Genomic DNA, 23,233 nt, shown 5'->3' with positions numbered 1-23,233 from the left:
AAAGGACAGTTTTAATGACTTTAAATATAGTCGGCCTCTTCTCAACTTCATCAATTAATTGTTCGACATCCTCATCACGCACACTCATACTTGTAATTTTCTAAAAACTTCACACAACAAGAGAGCAAACACTACTTTGACAGTTCTGGCCACGAGTAGTTGAACTCCTGGGGTGAGACTGAGCGACACAGCGACTATTTAGTTGCATGTGTGCGCATCTACACTTGTTTCAATGGACACCAAACCTGGAGCGACAGTCCCGCAACAATTGAGTCGCAGAGCAGTCGCTGGCAAATTGGGTCCGGGAACATCGGTTGCAACAGTTGCGCGACTGTCCCCAGACTGTTTCCTTCGTGTGCGCACTCCAATTTAAAACAATGTTGAACATTTTAGTCGGGCAACTGTTGCGCGACTCAAAATCGCCTGTGTGCGCCTGGCCTTAGGGCGCATTTTAACCTAATAGTTGAGCCTATTACGTGTCACTGTTCTGTAGCTACGGTCGTTATCACGATTACGCCTCCTGTCTATGTTTCATTGTCGTAGCGTCGGATGCATTTAAAAGAAAAAAACAACAAATAAACAAATTATATCTACACAAAACAGCGATAAATTCAAAAATTTAAGTTACAATCATACTAACACAATCTGTTTTTGTTTTGGGGGTTATGTTTACACAAACTCAAAGAGTAAATAAATGTACTCAATGCGTTTCATTGAATTGAAAAACTAGGTGGCGTTCGCAGAGGCATCCACAAAATTGAGCGGAGTCATCAAAGGTTCATATTATATTATTTTTGTCATACTACAGTAAACACAGTCGTTTTTAATGCATGCGTTGCGGGTCTAAAGTAACATTTTTACTCTTTAGGGAGGAAAAATCGTTTTCAGTCTCTATGGAGTAAAAATCAGCTGTTGTCAACTCAGTTGTAAATTTCTATTGTAAACGATTGCATGTATCGAAATATGTATCGATTCGTGCTTCGTAATCATTTTAAACTACAGTCTACAGTCTCTTCCCATAGCATTTTAGCATTGCAGATACATTAATCCATTCCCACACTCAACACTGCTCACCTTTACTACTTCCTTCACCACCCCCTACGTTGTTGACCTGTTTACCTCCCTTCCCATAGCATTTTAGGATTGCAGATACATTAATGTAATTGCCAAAGACAGTTCCCACACTCTGCTCTGCAAGCCTTACTACTTCCTTCACCATTTCCTACTTCATAGGCCTGTATCCTTCACTTTTCATAGCAATTAAGTATTAGATACATTTATCTAACTGCCCAAACGGTTCCCCCACTCTGCACTGCCAGCCGTTACTACTTCCTTCACCACTTCCTACGCCGTGGGGCCTGTTTCCTTCCCTTCTCATAGCATTTTAGGATTGAAGATACATTAATCTAACTGCCACAGACGGTTCTCACACTATGCTCATACTTTACTACTTCCTAAGCCGTGGACCTGATTTCATCACTTTCCATAGCATTTTAGCATTTTAGATACGTTAATCTAATTGCCACAAACATTGCCCACACTCCGTACTGCTATCCTTTACTACTTCTTTCACCATTTTCTATGTCGCGGGCATGCTTCCCTCCCTTCTCATAGCATTTCAGCATTGCAGATACATTAATCTAACTACTACAAACGGATTCCAGTTCCCAAACTCCACACTGCTCCCCTTTACTACTTCCTTCACCACTTCCTACGTCACGGACCTGTCTCCCTCTCTTCCCATAACATTTTAAGATTGTAGATACCTTAATCTAATCGTCATAACCGGTTCTCACACTCCGGACAGCTCGCCTTTACTACTTCCTTTACCACTTTCTACGTCATGGACCTGTTTCCTTCCCTTTCAATATCATTTTAGGATTTCAGATACCTTAATCTAATCGTCATAAACAGTTCCCACACTCCGAAAAACTCGCTTTTACTTCTTCCTTCATCACTTCCTACGTCACGGACCTGTTTACCTCCCTTCCCTTAGCATTATTGGATTGCCAATACCTTAATCTATTGGTCATAAACAGATCCCAAACTCCAGACAACTCGCCTTTACTACTTCCTACACCACTTCCTACATTACGGACCTGTTATCCTCCCTTTCCATAGCATTTTAGGATTGTAGATATCTTAATATAATCGTCATAAACAGTTTCCACACTCCGGACAGTTGTCATTGACTACTTCCTTCACCACTTCCTACGTCGCGGACCCGTTGTCCTCCCTTCCCATAGAATTTTTGGAATGCATATACCTTAATGTAATCGTCATAAACAGTTCCAACGCTCCGGACAGTTTTCATTGACTACTTCCTTCACCACTTCCTACGTCGCTAACCCGTTTTCCTCCCTTTCCATAGAATTTTAGGAGTGCAGATACCTAAATCTAATCGTCATAAACAGTTTCCACACTCCGGACTGCTTACCTTGACTACTTTATTCACCACTTCCTACGTCACGGACCCGTTTTCCTCCCTTCCCATAGAATTTTAGGAATGCAGATACTTTAATCTAGTCGTCATAAACAGTTCTCGCACTCCGGACAGTTCGCCTTGACTACTTCCTTCACCACTTTCTACGTCACGGACCTGTTTCCTACCCTTCAAATAGCATTTTAGGGTTTCAGATACCTTAATCTAATCTTCATAAACAGTTCCCACACTCCGAAAAACTCGCTTTTACTACTTCCTTCATCACTTCCTACGTCACGGACCTGTTTACCTCCCTCTCCTTAGCATTATTGGATTGCCAATACTTTAATCTATTGGTCATAAACAGATCCCAAACTCCAGACAACTCGCATTTACTACTTCCTACACCACTTCCTACGTCACGGCCCTGTTTGCCTTCCTTTTCATAGCATTTTAGGATTGTAGATATCTTAATCTAATCGTCATAAACAGTTTCCACACTCCAGACAGCTCGCCTTGACTACTTCCTTCACCACTTCCTACGTCGCGGACCCATTTTCCTCCCTTCCCATAGAATTTTAGGGATGCAGAAACCTTAATCTAATCGTCATAAACAGTTCCCACACTCCGGACAGTTTTCATTGACTACTTCCTTCACCACTTCCTACGTCGCTAACCCGTTTTCCTCCCTTCCCATAGAATTTTAGGAATGCAGATACCTTAATCTAATCGTCATAAACAGTACTCACACTCCGGACAGTTTTCATTGACTACTTCCTTCACCACTTCCTACGTCGCTAACTCGTTTTCTTCCCTTCCCATAGAATTTTAGGAATGTAGATACCTAAATCTAATCGTCACAGACAGTTTCTACACTCCAGACTGCTCACCTTTACTACTTCCTTCACCACTTCGTACGTCACGGACCTCAAGCTAGTGTCGTCATTTGATTATATTTATGATCCATACCGTTTCTGTTCTAGTATCTGTGGATTAATGCTATCAGCTATTTCTTTATCTGCTGCATTTAAAAGTCAACAGCTGATCATATGTCTTTGTTTATCTGTCAAATACTACTTCCATAAGGATTACATTGAAACTTTGAGACCCAGTGGGGCGGATTCCTGAGAGACTTTTTTAACGCCATATAGATGTTGGCACTCACCGATATGGTCTTTATCACCATGCAAAATTTTAAAACGATTGATTCAGCCGTCTAGGAGGAGTTTGCGTATTACGAAATGCATAAGAGTCGACGTATAAGAGCTTCGCTCGCTTCGCTCGCTCCGCTCAATAAATAACAGCAATTAAATTATACAGCTGATCAAAATGTAAACAATTATGTTCTTCATAAGGATAACATGGGAACTTTCAAAGCCACTGGGGCAGAACCCAAGGGACTTTGTCAAAAATGTAAGGCCAGTTTGCAAATCTACGCGACACGCTCTTTCCAATGAGACGTCAATGGATAAAATCGGTTAAGAAATGGCGGAGGAGTTCAACCGACAAAGTTTCATGTAGCGTATTAATTATATAGATTGCCTTTACATAGTTCACTTGAATCTAAAACATAGCGTTTCGGTTGAGATTCAGAGGAAGAAAAGGTAAGTTTACGTTTTGGAAAGACAAAATCATCATCAGGATCACTTACATTTTCATCAAATGGCATAGCAAGGAACTCGTTTGTTTGTTGCACATTATACTTAGCTTTGTTTACATTAGTTGTTGACAATCTTGTAACAGGAGGAGCTTGTAGGTTAGACCTATGTTTGAACGAAGTTTTATTGTTTAATTTAACTATTTCCGCGATACTATGAAACAAGTACAAAGAACAAACAAAGAATTAAACTTGTCACAACTTTAAAAGAGAGCCCGAGCTCAAAAATACGTAAAAAAGATAATTATTCACAGAGCAAAAATCAACACAGTCACTATAAATAAGAACCAGCTGTATCATCCGTATATTTAGGTAAATTTAGTTATTGTGTTTTGCTAAACCTGTGCTTAAATTAAACTAAAGAATATCATTAATAACTAAATTGTATTTGATTTTTGTGTTCTAAAATCTGTTGTATATGTGTATACATATCTATCTATCTATATATTAATAGGCAAGCATGTTTCTTTAAAACCTCTTTTCTCAGCTCGTGTGTATCGTACGGAAAATCTACGCATACCGTTAGAAAGCTATTTTCCTGTAGGTGTGCAGAATCCCTTTATAAACTAAAATAGGCACAAAAATAAGCACAAAAAATGAATTTGAAATTTTAAAAAATTAACATGGGTTTTATGGGTTGCTATGGTGATGACGAATTAACAACAAAATATAAACAGAAAATCAAAACAAATGGAAGACATTCCAATCACATGTTTTATTTAACAGTGTGGGGTGAAAATAGAGAAGTTTGCACAAAACATACTTTTGGTCGATTTTTCGACCACGGGGCGTGCTCTCGTACTTATTTAATACGCAAGCACGATTTTTGTGACAATTACTCCTCCGAAACTACTGAACCAATTGACATGTTTTTGGTGTCATTGGAAAGAGCGTAACGTGAAGTTGTGCAGGAAACATTCTTTTTAAGGAAATAATTAGAGAGTGAGGCCCTGGGGCCCTTTAAAGTTTCGTATTTCTCCATAAGGATAACAAGGGAGATAATTTTTATTTACGGAAACATATGTTTGTTACTTGAAAATAGTCAAAGTCTACTACATAATAATTGCTGTGTATTATGACTGTTAATGTATACTACATTTCAATCAAGGATTGTGTGCCTTAAACTATACTCCTAATGGATCTTACTACTTTATTTTAATGCTGGGAATAGTAAAATTTAGTTGAGAATAAAGTTACCATATTTAGAAAATTTTACTATAATAATTGATGTATTTAAAATCACAAATCTTTGACATTATTAATTCATTAGAAACGAAACAGCTGATCGAGAAATCAAACAAATCATCTACTTCATGTGACTAATGTTTTTACACAAACAAAGTTTTTTTAACCAATAACTTGATTCTTTTTTACTTGTGGGTGTATTTTGAGTTTGCAGTTATGAAAGCACCAAGCCAAGTACCTTTTATCTAATTTTCTTTATAAACTAACAGTATTAATGAATTACTACATGAACTTTACAAGTTAGGTAATTAATTGTCAGTATGCCAAGGGGAAGAGTGGGTCCTCGAAAACAGTCGAAGGCAGAGGCACCCATCTAGAAAATCCAACTGAGTTTTTAAATATAGAGGTCAGTGGATTGCCAAGACACAGATTAGACTAATAAAAGGAGGCAGTGGTTTTATTGATATTAATACATCAAAAAGGGCCTCATTAATGGCCCAAGGCTTCATGATCGGAACGGTTAAAAACAATGTAAAGTAGAATCTAAAGTCCTAACATGGAACAAGTGAGTAAGGACATATTTTGATTTCGAGGATAACAAATTTGCCCGTCTGAAACAAAGTTACCTTTTAAAATGGAAAGATGCTAATTTCTGTTATCTTTGGTATTTGCAGCACAAGCAATTTATTTAAAGAGCAGCAATGTTCTTAGCCAGACCAATTTCAGTCATGAGCAACTATATATTATATATGTATATGTTGTTTTAAGTAAGGCTAGGACCTACATCTTTTAATAGTAGGACAAGCATATTCATTACGGAAAATTCTGACCAGGGTAATATTCCTGAAGGTAACTTTAAAACTAAAATCGTAGTATTTATGGAAGTGCTTTTGTGAAAAAAATATTGTTTTTCAGTGTTTATTTTTAAAAGTGTTGTCTTCAAGCAGCATTTTATGACCCTCAAAATATGCTACATAGGAATATGCTACATTCACTGCCTATTGGTTTGATATGATAAAATGTTTTGTTAAATGTGTTTTTAAAAGTCTTAAAAAATAACTAACCCGTAACATACTTGAACTTGAACACTTATTAATTTACTAAATATAATACGCATACAGCTAGAAAAGGGCTGGATTGCTTCCTTTCTAATGCTTTATTATTACTGTATTTAATTTTCAACGAGTCAATATATAACACGATGAATTTGTTTTCTAAATTCATATGTTTTTGCGGGGCATTGAGCCGCACAGGTTCACTAGTAATATTTAATTTTCAAATGGTAATACAAAATACTCTTATTTTATCTTAACATATCTTTCAGTTCACATTTACTTTATTTGATAAATTTATTATTTGTGTATTGTCACACCCCTGATTAAATTTAACCAAGGAAAATATCATAAACTAAGCAGTACACAGTGTTCTTTTGTTTCTAAAATCAATGAAATATCTGTTACTATGCTTACTTAAGGTAAGTGTGAAAATGTAAATGCAATGGTGATGGAACTGATTAAAAGAACTGGTTTGTATATTATCATTGAGATATAGCTCAGTGTATATTATGTTGTTTGTTGATATTTTTGTTGAGTAGAATCAGAGATGCAATGAAACATAATACTGTATTTGCTATTACATTTTTTAGTCCTTGATGCTTTGATAATCATATTAGTTTTGTCTGCTGTTTTTAATGCTAAATGTTTACAACTTTTTATAGTATAGATGTAGTTTCTTTAATATTTTCAAAAGACTATTGATAAGGCACAACAATATTTCTAAAGATTATAACAGATGACTTAGTTTTGCTAATGATTTATTGTGAGTTAGTGCAGTAGAAATAATCGAAAATATAGCTTAAGGTGGAACTAATTGCAACAGAAATGATTCTTGCTGTGAATGGTAGGTAGTATGCTTCTAATCAACATACTAAAAATATACATCCGTACTGTGGCGCAAAATACGTTTTTTGGCCGCCATCTTGAAAAAAGTGTCAAAATTTTAATATTCGTAAAAATAACTTTTTGGGTATCAAATTATAGGAAATTTAATGCTGAAAAATGTTATAATAGTGGTTATAAGCACTATTTAGAAATACAATCGTAGTACAAAATACCCCCGCCGCAGCAAACCTGCTGACTAAACGAATTTCCATTTGTCTTAATTGATTTTCAATTAAAATCTAGTAATTCAGTATTAAAAATCTTTGTACAACTAAATCTACTAACTAAATCTAACTAGTCTACTGGACCGATTTTATAGCCTAATGGGTCATTGGAAAGGAATTCGTGTAGATTTTCAAATAATTATTAAAGTTTGATTTTTTTAAGATTTGCTAGGTTAAACCCGTCAACGTCGACAATTAGCTTAGGTACTGTTGAGTTTGCAAGTAAGATCTTTTTAACTATAAATCGATGATAGATAACTCCATTTTTAAACAATTTGGGTCGTTTATAATTTAGCAGTGTGCTTTAGGTACGTCCAATCTCAATAATCAATAATGCCAATGGAATCTGGTATTCCACTGAAGATTTTTAGATAAAAACATATAGGATAATGTAACTGCTGGAATACATTTTTAATTGAAGTAAAAATTGAAAAAATCCAATTTAATTGTTTTCGTAGGGTTATACATTTGATAAATTAATGATGACAAATATGTGCTTGCATAGCTTTGAGACCAAAATTATAACAATCGGTCCGGTAGAAGAGCCAAACGAACTCGAAAAAAAAATTTAACTCCCGTAAGTAATGTACAGGGAGGCAGTTTGTGCATAGCTCAAAATATACGTCAAAATGAGTGCTGATGCTTAATAGCAAATCTATGGTGCATCAATAGTTTTAGTTTAAAGCCGAATTTACACTATGTAGCAAAACCTGCTATATAACTTTTGCTATATAACATTGCTTTATAACTTTTGCTGTATGAAAAATTTACAAACAATTTTAGTGATTCTGGTGCTCGTGCTATATGTTATATGTACATAGCACTACCTCATTCGCATTCCGTATCGAAATGTGCGCTGAAGAGACATTGTTCGTGGCAGCTATCGTGGTGATCTTGGAAGTCAGAGAGAGAGACAGACACGAGCGAAGATTTTAGCAAGTTTTAGGTTTGACCGCTTCTTGCTTCGAGAAATAAGTACAGTGTAGCAGATTTATTACGGGACCTTAATGATGATGAATACCCTGACAATCCACAATTAAAACGCTAAATAAGGCGACGGTAACTTCAAAAACGTTTTACGTATGATAACAACGCCGGTTGTCCACGGAACAGTTCAATTAAGTTTATAATATCAATAGCCCCGATAATATCATCCCGATCCTAGGCACTGCCACTTTCCGTTTCCAGTCCTTCCATTGTAAACAAAGATCGCTGAGCAAAACCGTTCAGCGCTACATATGGCAATGTTAGATGTAGCACGTATTTTTTTATATTTACCGACTCCCGATGGATAGCACAATTTTAGCTATATATAGCAGGATCTGCTACATATAGCAGTGTTATATAGCACTTTTGTAAAGTTACTTTTTCTACTTCTAGCAAATATTATATAACATTGCTAGATGTTACACAAATCTGCAATGTAGCAGGTTTAGCTACATAGTGTAAACCCGGCTTAAGGCCAAAATTATGAAAATCGGTCTGGTAGAAGAGCTAACCCGACTCGGGAAAGAAACACCAATTATTTTTATAGATGGCAATAATTGATTTACCAGTATGCATAATCTAACCATACGAAAAATAAGTTGATAATTTAACAGCTTATTGTTATATTGTTATTTAATTAAATTTTCTTTGATTAAATATTGTTGTTAACAATTTGCATTTGTGTTTAAAGTGTGTTTCTTATGTTAAGTGTGTGATTCTAATGTTATGAGCTTAATACAGTATGTACCAAATATTAGTGAGTAAAGTGGTGTATGAATTTCATAACCATTATTTTACTAGAGACCGTTGCATTAATTTGACCACAATGGGCTCTGTTGCTAGTCTATTAAATAAATAACATTAGGTTTAACGAAACGAGTACCAAGGTTTGCTGCTACAAGGAAACCAATTAAGTGTGTTTTTAGTAAAATATTAATTGTTTAGTATAAAATAAATAAATCTTCAACGTTGTATCAAAATATATCCATAAACAAGGAAACTACAACTTTTTACCATATTCTCCATAAGAATAACATCGGGATTTTGAATTTCCAATTTTTTTAATTTTCCCCGTTATCAATAATCGTACAAAACCCCTTTGATATACTTAACTATTTGTTTTTGAAGCTCTTTAAAAAGGTCTAGAGAGAAATTGGGAAATTTTACGTTTAAAGGGTCAAAAATGAAAAAAAAAAATTTAAAGTATAAAATAACTTATAAATAAAAAACTTTTCAAATGCCACGTTTTTAAACGCACCTTTTTCGTCTATAGTGCATCACTGTTAACAGTATATTTTAAATTCAACCATTATATTCTTTTCCAGCATGAAATGTTCTATAATTTGATACCAAACCAGATTTTTTTAACAATAATTTAAAATTTTACAGTTTTTTTTAAATGGCGACCAAAAAACCGTATTTTGCGTAACAGTACAAATGTATATTTTTAGTATGTTTTTTATAAGTGTATTACCTACCATTTCTAACTGGAATAATTTCTGTTGCAATTAGTTCCACCTCAAACCCTATTTCTACTGCACTAAGTGAAGAAACTGAAGATGGAAGGATTTGTGATTTAATATGAAGAAGAGTGAAATTAAAAAAAATGTTCATTTAAATTTAATAATTAGTATTTTTGCAACTTCAAAATTGAAATTTGAAATGTCAAAAATAAAGAAAAAAGATATGTAACTAAGGGAGATGAAGGTAAATCATGTATATGAAAGTTTTATTTGAAGATTTGGTCAGTGTTTCTCATATCAGCCTACACAATATTTAAAATTAATCAAAACCAAAATGGTGGTATCCACTACTTACCAGATTTAAAAGTCATAACTTAAACGTTTCTATTAACCCTTAATTTGGCAAACAAATCTTTTTTTGAAAACTACCTTTTCCTTGAAATATTTCAATCAAAAAAGTCCAAAGGAACTACAAAAAAATAATTTTAAAATTCTTATAAGTATTTTTCACAATTTTTTCATGTGTGCCATTTTTGGCACTTTGCCAAAGATGCGGAGATTTCTCTAGGAATCTCATGTTGAATTAAATACAACAAGTTTATCTGTATAGCACTTAAAAATAAACTTTAGGGTTTGAATAAGTCGACATTATCACATATTGGATATCAAAATTGTATAACTATAATTATATGTAAGAAATAAAAAAATCAATTTCTCCACAAAAGTTATCAATCCAATATAAAATGGTATAAACGTCATGATAAAAAAGGAACTAAAATGTATACATGTGTAAATTTTCTACAAAACTATGTGATTACAATAGAAAATACATTATTATATAATTTATTGATATTTCATTAGTCATGCCCATCAGGAAAATCTTTTTAAATTTCATTAGAGTATGTCCATCAAGAAACGTCATCTACTTTTGGTGAAACCCCACAAAACAATTGCTATTTTCTTTCAGTTACAGCCTCGCATTGCACTTTGAACACTCTATCGACGATTTTTTATTTTTGCAAAATCTGCATCGACCTCTTGATGTATACAATGAAAGGGTAGTGTCCATAACACCATCAAAGCGTACATCTTCAACATACATCAGAGCAGCTGGTGTGAGAAGAAGTAAATCCTTGTCTTTTAGAACTTGTCTTTTACTCCTTTCTTTGGTTAGCGATTCAAACATCCCATAACTAAAATTTTTTAGTGACATATTGTCTTGCTGGTTTTCAGTTTAATTATTTTCAACGTAGCAGCAATGCGTTATTCCACGATATGTCGATACGGTGAGCAAATATTTGTAAGTACCAAAAGTCTTTATCGGAATGCACAATCAACTTTCATATAAGAAGATTCACTTTCAGCAGGAAATAAAACTCTTTATGGTAGATATTTGTTGCCATGGATGGTCGGGATTTTTTGTAAAGCCAAAGTCTTTTCTAAACAGTCTATAAAATCTTTCCTCACAAAAACATTTTTATTTTACAATTTGTGGAAATAAGAGACATACATTTACAAATATAAATATCTTTCCCTGTTTTATAAACAGTGTGCCACTATAGGCGCGCTCAATAAACTAAAAAAAATAACTCCATCTTTTTGGTAATGTGCCATTTTTAGCACGCCCAACAATTTTCATTGTTCCCTGGTTCTTTGGCAATGTGCCATTTTTGTCACACTCAAATTGTTTAGTTTATAAAAAAATCAATATTCATATTTAAGCTAATTACTGACCTGTGTTATGTTTTCTCATCTTTAATCTGTGCAAATCACTTAGATATATAAGTAAACAAGCTAAAATATTGAAATAAGAAGTAATTTACTAACCTTCTACACTAAGGCTCCATACTTCCTTTTCTATATGTTGGTCTAAAGTGAAAGTAATTTCCAAAACATCCACTATAGTGCACTAAACCATAATAGCAATAGGCAAAGAACCTTTGGACGCCGTTTTTTGGAATTAAAAAGTTAACAGGCGAACGTGACATTTTTTTGAATCCTCATGTGCCAATAATGGCACGCTGTCAAATTAAGGGCCATAAAAGTTGAATTTTGTTTCTAAAAGCGTTGGCGGATGTGTAACTATTATATGCAACAGATGTAAAGATTAAAATGTTTCTATTTTGTGTCCTCTTCCCGTTGCAAAGCACGGGTACAACAGCTAGTACTAAATAATAAAAATTAGTTTTACTAGTTGAAAAGGTCCATAAAATAGGCTAGTGATATTAAGCCAAATTAACTAAATCGTAGGTGTAAGGAGATACTTAGTGTATTATCATAGATTAAACGTTTAATATGTGGTATTATTCACCTTATTTCCCCCGTAGAGGCCGGGAGAGGTCCCCTCTTTCCATCAACGATTCGCGGGTCAATTCCAATGTGTCAAGCGACCCTATTATTTACCTGCCAGACCCCCGGATCAGTTTGTATGATCCAAAACTACCCTATGACTGCGTATCAGTTTGTACGCAGCCTAAATTTGGTGATAGGTTAGAGATTCAGGAATGGAGGTTAGAGACGAGGCAGAAAACAGACAAATATAAATAAAAAGAGCTGCTTTTAGACCAGCAACGCATGTATCAAATGCCCCCGCCGCAGCAAACCTGCCGACTAAGTGAATTTCCATTTGACTGAATTGGTTTTCAATTAAATCTATTTAAATAACATTAGGTTTAACAAGTACCTAGGTTTGCTGCAACAATGAAACTAATAAAGTGTGTATTTTAGTAAAGTAATAATAGCTTAGTAAAATACCCCCGCCGCAGCAAACCTGCAGACTAAGCGAATTTCCATTTGACTGATTTGATTTACACTGAAATGTCTACTTAAAAATATAACATTTATTCCCGATTTAAATAGAATTAGTTTAACAAGTACTTAGGTTTGCTGCATCAGGGGGGGTAAAACTTTTTTTTTGTAAAATGTTAAATGGTAGTAAGAAATAAAAACATTTTCCAAATTTGATCAAAATATGTTCATAAACAAGCAAACTACAACAGTTTACTTATTCTCCATAAGAATAACATGGGAATTTTAAATTTACAATTTTTTGGAATTTTCTCCGTAACCATTAGGCGTATATTAACGCTTCAATGTACTAAATTATTTGTTTTTTTAAGCTCTACAAAATGGTTTGGAAAGAAATTGTTAAATTTTATGTTTTTTGGGTCAAAAATGGGAAAAACCTATTTTTACCCCATAAAACCCCCCGTAAACCCCCGTTCCCATGGTCCGATCATGCTGGATCGCGAACTCGTTCGAATAAACGTAGGTTTACACGTTTGTACCAAATTTCATCAAAATCGGATCATTTTTGCTCGAGTTATCGTGCTAACGGACACATATATATATATATATATGAATTTGAACGGATGGTGTTTTTGGCCTCTAGGGACCTCAAAACGAAAAAAAAAATCGGTCCCGCGTCCAGGTCTTACCATGAGTACTACGGTAATAGCTTATTCCCTATATGGGAAATTCGCTAAAATGAATACATTTGCCAAGTTTTGTCAACATATATCGATAAACAAGCAAACTACAAATTTTACAAAATGTCTCCATAACATGGGAATTTTAAATTTACAATTTTCTCCGTTACCAATAACCGTACAAAAACACTTTTATATACTGAATTATTTGTTTTTAAGCTCTTTAAAAAGGTCTAGAGAGAAATTGAAAAACCGTGTTTTGAGGGTCAAAAATTAGAAAGGCCAATTTTTATCCCACAAAACCCCGTTCCCTTGATCCAATCATGCTGGTTAACGAACTCATTCAAGTTCATCCCGCTTTACACCTTTAAACCGAATTTCATCAAAATCGGACAAAAATTACTGAAGTTTTTTGTATCACAAATTAATACATATATATTTTTTAACGAATGCTGTTTTTGGCCTATGGGGACATCAAAATGAAAAAGTAAATCGGCCTCGGGCCTAGGTCTTACCGTGTGCCACCTACGGTAATAGCTACTTCCCTATAGGGAAATTCGCTAAAACGGCTGTTTTTTCTGGAGTATGACGAAAAATATCAATAATCAACAGGTTTAAACCCCTAACTAAACAACACTTACCATGAAAAGTCAAGCGCCTGCTGACTGTTCCAATTCTTTAATCGATTTTTAAGCTACAGTACTACCCCGGTATGGATCATAAACATAAACAAATGACGTTTTTGGCCCGAAAATAAACATTATTTAAATTGCTATTATATCAAACTATTCTGAAACCAGTGTGGACGTACGGTATCCAACTGTGGGGGACATCCAGTGAATCCAATCTGAACATCATCCAAAGATTCCAATCTAAAGTTCTAAGACACATTCTCCAGGCACCATGGTTCGTCAATAACGAAGTGATTCACAGGGACAGTCGAACCCCAACAGTTAAAAAAGAAATTTCAAAATTAAGTGCCAAATAAAGAAATTAGAGTACCATCCTGTTATATATTTTCTATTTGCATTCCTCAAAAATCATATGTTATTTTAAATATTTATTATTCCTGATGTTTTTACTATTGTGATTATCAAAACATTGTTCTCAATATAAGACTCATTACAACACCATCTTGAAATAATTTATTCTATATTAATTATCTAATATTACTTCAAGTATTTTAAAGTGGCGACGAGGAAAACGGCAAGATGGACCAGGAACAGTTTCAATTATTTCTACAAACACTTATAACAGCCCTTCAAGGTATGTATGATTCCCAACCATCAAAGAATTTAACACTGATTTCAAATTTTGACCAGTTTGACTGTACACAAGAAACGTTTTCTCAATACAAAGAGAGATTTGAAAACTACTTAAAGTTGAAAAACGTTTTCTCAGACAAAGATCTCTGTGCCCAGATATTTATTAACAGTCTAGGCTCTTCTGGCTACGACTTGTTGTCTACATTATCGTTGCCAAAGAAGGTAACTGAGCTGAAGTATGAAGAGCTTACTGCCTTAATGACAAATCACTTTCCTGCTCAAAACGAAATTGTCGAACAACACAAATTCTTTTCTCGGGTACAAAAGTCTGATGAGTGTATTTCCAGTTATGTCATGTCCCTCAAAAAGCAAATTTCGACTTGTAATGTGGCCTGTTCTACTTGCAACGCTTCTGTTTCTGACCTATTCCTCAGGGCACAATTCATACGAGGAATTAGGGATTCTTCCATAAGGGAGAACCTTCTTCAACAGAAGGATCTAACTTTTGACTCTGCTGTAATACGAGCTTTAGCAATTGAAGCTTCAAAGCTGAATTCCAATGCCATAGACGAGTTTTCGCAGCAGTCACAACCGTCTTACAGCAACGTAGGCGTCAACAAGTTGGCAGGACATTCGAAAAGGCACCGATCGTCAGCTAGATTCAACCATCGTTCGTCAGGCGAGAGCAGCAGTCGTTCTTCCGACAGCAGTCGCAACAGCTCAATTTCTTCTGCTACACTACAAGGACATTGTCGGCGCAAAGAACAAGTTGATTTAATTGCTCTTGGCTTGAATGGCGTTTGTCTTCGGTGTGGCAAGAACAATCACACGTCACATCAATGCAGACTGCACAGATCTCGAGTCCGCTGTAATGCCTGTAACAAAAAGGGCCACATTTCGAAGGTATGTACCAAGTCCCTACTATCTAAACAAAGTGGTTCAAAATCAATCAAAAACTTAAATCAAGATAATGATAACCAGTCCGTGGAGTCAGACGTTGATGATATTTATGGCGTAGGTCAAATTGGAAACATTCATGACATACACCTTCCAGACACTGATAAGTTTATAATGACAGTTCTTATTAATAACCGGCCCCAAAAGTTCGAAGTTGATTCAGGTTGCGCCCACACTCTACTTCCTAGAGGAGACTTAAAGCGTTTAAACATTTCAATGGACACTATAACACCAACATCCGTCAAATTTCGCTCTTACACAGGGGAGCTACTATCTCCACTGGGCATTGCTTCAGTAAGAGTGAAAAGCAATGGAACATCAACCGTCGAACAGTTATTTGTTGTTCCTGACGGATACAGTCCTCTTTTGGGTCGAACATGGATACGACACTTGCAAATCAACCTAAGTAAGAAGAAATCAGAAAAGGATCGAAATCATCCACAGAAGATACGTGTATCAGAAAAAGCTAGCTGGAAAAAGTCTTCCACCAAAAAGAAAGAATTTATTGAAAACACTAACAGTTATTCGCCTACCAGTCATTCATCAACCAGTCATGCATCAACCACTCATCAACCAGACACAAGTACATCTGTATATTATGGACCAACACCTTCACGACGACATACATCAAGACAGAACAAACGACAGACACGATTCACGCCTTGAACACTTCCTCAGTGCGGAAGAATCTGTTATATATTTTCTATTTGCATTCCTCAAAAATCATATGTTATTTTAAATATTTATTATTCCTGATGTTTTTACTATTGTGATTATCAAAACATTGTTCTCAATATAAGACTCATTACAACACCATCTTGAAATAATTTATTCTATATTAATTATCTAATATTACTTCAAGTATTTTAAACATCCTAACTACCTTGCTTTAAATTTATTGGTCAACAGCAACTATACATACAGATTGAAAAGATGCCATGTTTTGGACTTAAGTAGTCGTTTTTAGACTTTAAACTTTGTACCAAAAATGCAAAGTTTTATGTGTTAGCTCTATTGTTGGATAAAGACTAACTACTGTGTTTAAATTTTATCAAATTTGCTTATTGTTCTATTTTTTTTTTAACAGATTGTAAATTAAATAAAATGTTAAAAAAACATTGCGTAAATGGAACTGCCAAAACATATGTTCAATGCTGTTAGTATAGGATTCGGGCCAACAAAGTCATTTGTTTATGTTTATGATCCATACCGGTATTTTTCTAGTAATCGTGGTACTACCTTTATAAAAACATCTAATTATAATTTTTTTTTAATTTATGCATCGTACCCGGTGGAAGGAAAAAACATAGAAGTGCTATTCCCACATATTCTGACGTCACTCGGATTGCAAACAAAAGATCGCACCTGATTGTAACTGTCAAATTAGTATGTATTTGTTTTGATTGTTATTGTTTTTATAATAATAAAAACAATAACAACCAAATCAAAACAAATACATATATTAATTTGACAGTTACAATCAGATGATCTTTTGTTTGCAATCCGAGTGACGTCAGAATATGTGGGAATAGCACACCTATGTTTTTTCCTTCCACCACGCATTGTACCCCTCGATAAATTTAAATTCATACGATTTACTTAGCTTCTACTCAAGCAAATTGTTATTGTGAGTTAATAATCAGGTACAAGATTTTTGTAAGACTAAACATCTGGTTTTCTTTTCAATCAGGCACAAGGAACGTGATCAAGCTCTGTATAGAGATGAACATTCCTCGACTAGTGTTCACCTCCACGTCGGAGGTGACGCTCGTCCCGTTGTTCAAGCGAGGGTTCTTTGCAGCCGTGGTCCATCAGACGGAGACTAAGGCTGGTTGGCCTAAAGACCCAACCGACCTGGTGTTCTCTGACTATGCTTCCACCAAGCTACAAGCAGAAAGGATAATATTGCAGGCTCACGGAACTCCACTGAAATCGGGTAAGAGGTTACAGATACACAAGGCATGAAAACAAACACATTTATAACTAGCAGTTTTTGCATTTTTTTCCTATATTAAAATACCCCCGCTGCAGCAAACCTGAAGGCTAGGTACGTAAGATTAAATATACATTATTTTAAGTAAATAAGCTAACAGCAGATTTTCGGCCCTAGGGCCGCGAGACCGGCTCGGTCCCCAAATGACGACGACAGCTGGTATGGACAGCAACGTAGCTTTCAGTCTCCAACTAACATTTAGTAAAACGGCTAAAAAAATTAGTAGAGTGGTGAAAAAATATTTCCTTTAAAAAATTTCAAATTTATTTCCAATTTAAATACCAATCAAGTTTACCGAATAAGCATACTTAGGTTTCTTCAAGAAGAACTGTTAATATTGGAATTAATACTAATTTGAAATAACAACTTCGCCAATATTTCTGAATTTTTGTAATATTACATGTCATTCATTCATCATTAACATTAATTTCTTTATTATTTTGTATATTTTCTCCCATAATGTCTGTTAATGCCCCTGATAATGTATTATTAGTTATATGTTTCTCCTTGTTAATGTGTTATTTTATCAAATTTTGTTCAATGTTATATAATATCCCATCACCCCACAGAAACATCATCCTATTAGCGAATTTCCCTATAGGGAAGTAGCTATTACCGTAGGTCTCATGGTAAGACTTAGGCCCGGGACCGATTTACTTTTTCATTTTGAAGTCCCCAGAGGCCAAAAACACCATTCGGTCAAATTTTTATATATGTATAAAACATATTATATGTGTCCGTGAACACGATAACTTGAGTAATTTTTAACCGATTTTGATGAAATTTGGTTTGAAGGTGTAAGGCGGGATAAACTTGAATGAGTTCGCGATCCAGCATGATCGGACCATGGGAACAGGATTTTATGGGGGGTTTTATGGGGTAAAAATTGGTTTTTCTCACTTTTGACCCTCAAAACACAAAATTTTCCAATTTTTCTCTAAACCTTCTTAAAGAGCTTAAAAAAACAAACAATTCAGTATATCAAAGTGTTTTTGTACGGTTATTGGTTACGGAGAAAACAAAAAAAAATTAAATTTAAAATTCCCATGTTCTTCTTATGGAGAATATTGTAAAATGTTGTAGTTTGCTTGTTTATGGATATCTTTTGATCAAACTTGGCAAATATATTAATTTTATACTAAGCAATAATTATTTTACTTAAAACACACTATTTATTAGTTTCCTTGTAACAGCAAACCTAGGTACTCGTTAAACCTAATGTTATTTAAATAGACCAATTGAAAATCATATCAATTCAGCCAAATGGAAATTCGCTTAGACGGCAGGTTTGCTGCGGCGGGGGTATTTTATGTTACAATATAATATTTTTGCCAATTCTCTCCATACCTATCCTGTACTTATCAAAAACCAACAATAATCATTTACTTAGAATAATATATAATTGTAAGAAAATTGCAATATAGTAATAACATCTTAAATATAGTATCACTTTTCAAAATTATCCAAAGAAAATCAAAATTACTGTGGCAAGTGTCATTTATGTGAATTAACCAGCTGTACATAATTTCAACAATGGACATGGACTTCCTGAGCTTCTACCATTGCCTCTCCCCAGATCCTGCCAACTCTTCACAGTGTGAACATCATTTTATTGGACATTGTGTTTGATTTAAACTAAATTCATAATCCCAAAGTAGTGAGACTATTAGTTTTCGAACCGTCATAATTACCCCATTGCTTAGCAATAATCAGACATCCCATGTGTATTATATAATCAATACAGCATTCATAGGAATGTCCTTTTCTTTTGTGTACTGCATTTTGTAATTTGCTACTGTACTGTAGATGATTTGTTATAAGCAAGCATATGTTACAATTCATTCATTTACATTTTAGTAAAACTGCCATAGCTATTTGGCAATCCATTAGACTAATGTTTAAAAATAAATATTAAATTTTTTAACGAAAAACTACTTTTTCCAGAACAGAGCGTAGCATGGATATTTATATCCTAAAACTAAGATATTTCCAAACAATTGGGAGGAAATCATAGGAGCCATGTTTTAAATCATTGTGCGTAAACGTAACTCGTATTATGGTATGGATAGATTTGCGTTCAAGAAGTTAAAATGGCCGCCATTTTGAATTTTTTGTTGTAAATTTGATTATTCTTTTGTAAGTTAGTGACGCTGGTATTAATATTCATGAAATTGTTCAAAGTTGTCACTGTCACAGTTATTGAGAGAAAGCAATTTTTGAAAAATATGAAATGGCAACTCTGCCTACATGCGATATTTACATTCATGAACCCAGAAACAATACATTAAAAGGTTGGCAGAGAGCTGTGAAACACCCTGTAGCCTATTAGTATAGTCCTTCAGTATAAATAGATTCAAACAATTTGAAGTTATTTTTGTTATTTCACATCATTATTTTATTAAGACCTTTTAATGTCAATTTTATTTAACAAATGTGATAGTTTCTTTACTTTTGCCATGTTATTGAACAGTTAGTAGGGCCTATAATTTAAATGATCTGTACTAATTAATTTGGTGCGCCATAAACTGAATGCTAAGGAATAACATTTTGATTTTTCGGCCCCCTTAAAATATTGACGCAAATCTTATGAAAAAGTAAAGTAAAAAGGCACAAAGTTACATCTTGGTGCAAAATTAAACATATTTTATGTCACATTAAATATATTATAGTACCAAAAACTAAACTAGTAAATTGAATTTTGACAACAGCGCAGTCTGTGAGTGGCTCTAGCATTGTTCTATTTGAATTACAAATTAAATGAACTTAAACTGGTCCATGCAGATGGGATGCATACTTCAGTTTCTCAAAGTCAATGTGTGTTTGCAGGTTTGAAACTGAGGACGGTGGCGCTGAGGCCGACCCCTCTCTACGGTGAGGAGGACCGAGGACTATTGCCAAGGCTGATGTCAGTGGCCGACCAACTCGAGGGAACATTTCCGAGAATCAGCGGCCCCGGGGGGAAACACCAGCTGACATATGCTGGTAAGTGAACAAGTGAAAAGTCTTGTTTCATTGTTTACAAGATTCTGTCATAGTGTAATCTAATTAAGGAACGCGGCAGCGTTCCGCCCCGCCAAGTCCCCCAGCGGTGCGGTACACAGCTGCTGCAGTGTATATACACATGACGTGACAAAGTGGCTTTTTTACTCGTCTATAGCTCTGAAGAAACAAAAGCTATCAAAATAATTATTCATCTACTGGAAAGGGGCACTCATTCTCAACAAAATATAAAAAAAAGAATTTAAAAAACGGTTGTGTTTGAGCCAAGAAAAACTAGTTTGAAAATTCGCAAATTTTCCGTGTTCTCCTTCTCCTTGAATTTTGACGGACCTACAGCCCAAACCACTGGCTCAATTGTAATGTTTTTTATGTTGTTTGAAAGCCGTGTAGATGTGCCTTTTGAGGGTCTCAAGTCGGTGCGTTGACCCATAAACCCTTGGCAAGCCCTCAAAGTACGATTTTGGCCCATTTAAATAACATGGGATTAAAATCAAAACAAAAGAAGGACCAACTGCGATTAAATCTCAATTAATTTAAATGTTAGAGAAATTCATAGGAACAGCTGAAAAATTATTTTAAAACTTTTATAAAGTATTTTTTTAGGTATACCGAATGATTTGAACTACTTACTATATAAAATTACTTAGAGCAGTGATATTCCCCGATACTTTCCATTGAAAAATGCAGTGTACCGATAGTACACTGGTACTTATCAAAGCATATGAAACCTAGGAACTTGAAACTTAGTACTAGTACTAAGGTTTGTTTTATGTTTTGATACACTATAACAAATAAAACAATCGGGATTATGTTGTTTGAAAGCCGTGTAGATGTGCCTTTTGAGGGTCTCAAGTCGGTGCGTTGACCCATAAACCCTTGGCAAGCCCTCAAAGTACGATTTTGGCCCATTTAAATAACATGGGATTAAAATCAAAACAAAAGAAGGACCAACTGCGATTAAATCTCAATTAATTTAAATGTTAGAGAAATTCATAGGAACAGCTGAAAAATTATTTTAAAACTTTTATAAAGTATTTTTTTAGGTATACCGAATGATTTGAACTACTTACTATATAAAATTACTTAGAGCAGTGATATTCCCCGATACTTTCCATTGAAAAATGCAGTGTACCGATAGTACACTGGTACTTATCAAAGCATATGAAACCTAGGAACTTGAAACTTAGTACTAGTACTAAGGTTTGTTTTATGTTTTGATACACTATATCAAATAAAACTATCGGGAAAATCACTCTACGTATGTTAAACAAGCAATTAAAAAGTGATATGTAAATTTAGGATAAATGAGTTTTTCAATACTAGTTTTGTCTTATGCTATTTCTAACAAACCTAATCTGTTTGATTACATTTTTACTTCTCTAATAAAGGCTCAATTTACACTAGTCTTTAGATATGCGGGTTTAATTATCAGAACACTTACGTAACACCAACGCATTTTATGTTGTTCAAGATGACCATTGATGAAATTTGAAACTGAGTTTAAGCCCAGCGGGTTTGTTAAATAGTAACTTTGGTACGTGTGTCAAAAAGTTTTTAATCGGTTTAAAGCAGATAAGACCAAAAATGTAGAATTTAGTTCTACACAAACAATATTATTGAAATTAAATGAGATGTAGTTGTGCCGTGGTCTATATATCAGAGAAAAGAGAATTTTTATTTTAATTGTTGATTTTCTACAAAAATAAATAAAATCTAACAAAAAACCACTAAGTGGTAACACTTTCCCCGCCAAGTCAGCAATCCAAAATAGATAATAAATCATTACTTTTTCCACAAAGAAAAACAATGTAAAGAATGTAAGTTTGGCAACTTGGCGGCAGACTTTTGCTCGATCACTTTAAAAAATACCATAAAACTAGTTTCATTGAGCAAGTATCTCTCCCATTAGTACATTGTTAGGTGAGAGCTTATTTTACAAAATTTGACCTTATTTGTGCCACATTTCATAAAATCATAATAGTGATGGTTTTATATTTACTGATTACCTAGAAATTATTATACTTAGTTGGACTAATTAATTAGAGAAGTTGATTTGTGAAATTATCCACGAACGTAACTTTAATGAAAAAAACAACAAGTAAAAGTCTGCCTTGCCAAACTTACATACATTACATTGTTTTTCTTGGTGGAAAAAGTAATGATTTATTATCTTTTTTGGATTGCTGACTTGGCGGGGAAAGTGTTACCACTTAGTGGTTTTTTGTTAGATAATGTATTAGAGGAGGATATGATTCTGTTAATTAGTTCATCAAACACCTACCTACCTGTTTATCATTCTGTCCACGATAGTTTTTCTACTACAGTAGGTGTACAGTCTCAGGTCCGCAGATTGAGCGGGGCAAACAAAATAGTAAACAAATAATCTTATATTTCTAATAATAACATTTTATTTTAAAAATATAATATAACACAACAACCTAAGAAAACTTTTTATGATCAATACAATACTTCATACGAGTACCTAACGTCCATTTACTGTTTTTGTTTATGACAAGCATAAGAGTTACAAGAACTCTCCCTATACAAAATAGCTTAATTAGCAAGCCCTCGATAGCTCTTGCTCTTACTCTCTTATCCTGATATATGAAAGTAACATCCCATCGACAATCTTCAGTAAAGCTTTATGACTTTCATTTCCAAATCTTGCCTACATTTCTCCATGAAGATGCACTTAATTTTAGACCAGTGTTA

The 23,233-nt window shown here is 34.3% G+C and overlaps 1 protein-coding gene across 1 annotated transcript in view; it reads left to right on the top strand.

The window, feature by feature from the left end:
• The window catches only part of LOC128995074 (3 beta-hydroxysteroid dehydrogenase type 7), a 96,946-nt gene that overhangs the window by 18,592 nt on the left and 55,121 nt on the right, over positions 1-23,233 (top strand). The window contains exons 4-5 of the mRNA XM_054419962.1: positions 17,219-17,464; positions 20,348-20,503. Coding sequence (XP_054275937.1) covers positions 17,219-17,464; positions 20,348-20,503 — 402 coding nt within the window. The remainder of the gene's footprint in view (positions 1-17,218; positions 17,465-20,347; positions 20,504-23,233) is intronic.

This window comes from Macrosteles quadrilineatus, unplaced genomic scaffold, assembly GCF_028750875.1.
Source record: "Macrosteles quadrilineatus isolate MER2022 unplaced genomic scaffold, UCM_ALF_1.0 Scaffold_1__1_contigs__length_201487025, whole genome shotgun sequence".
NCBI classification, from domain to species: Eukaryota; Metazoa; Arthropoda; class Insecta; order Hemiptera; family Cicadellidae; genus Macrosteles; species Macrosteles quadrilineatus.
Note: the sequence above shows the minus strand (reverse complement) of the source record. Positions and strands in the feature narration are given on the sequence as shown.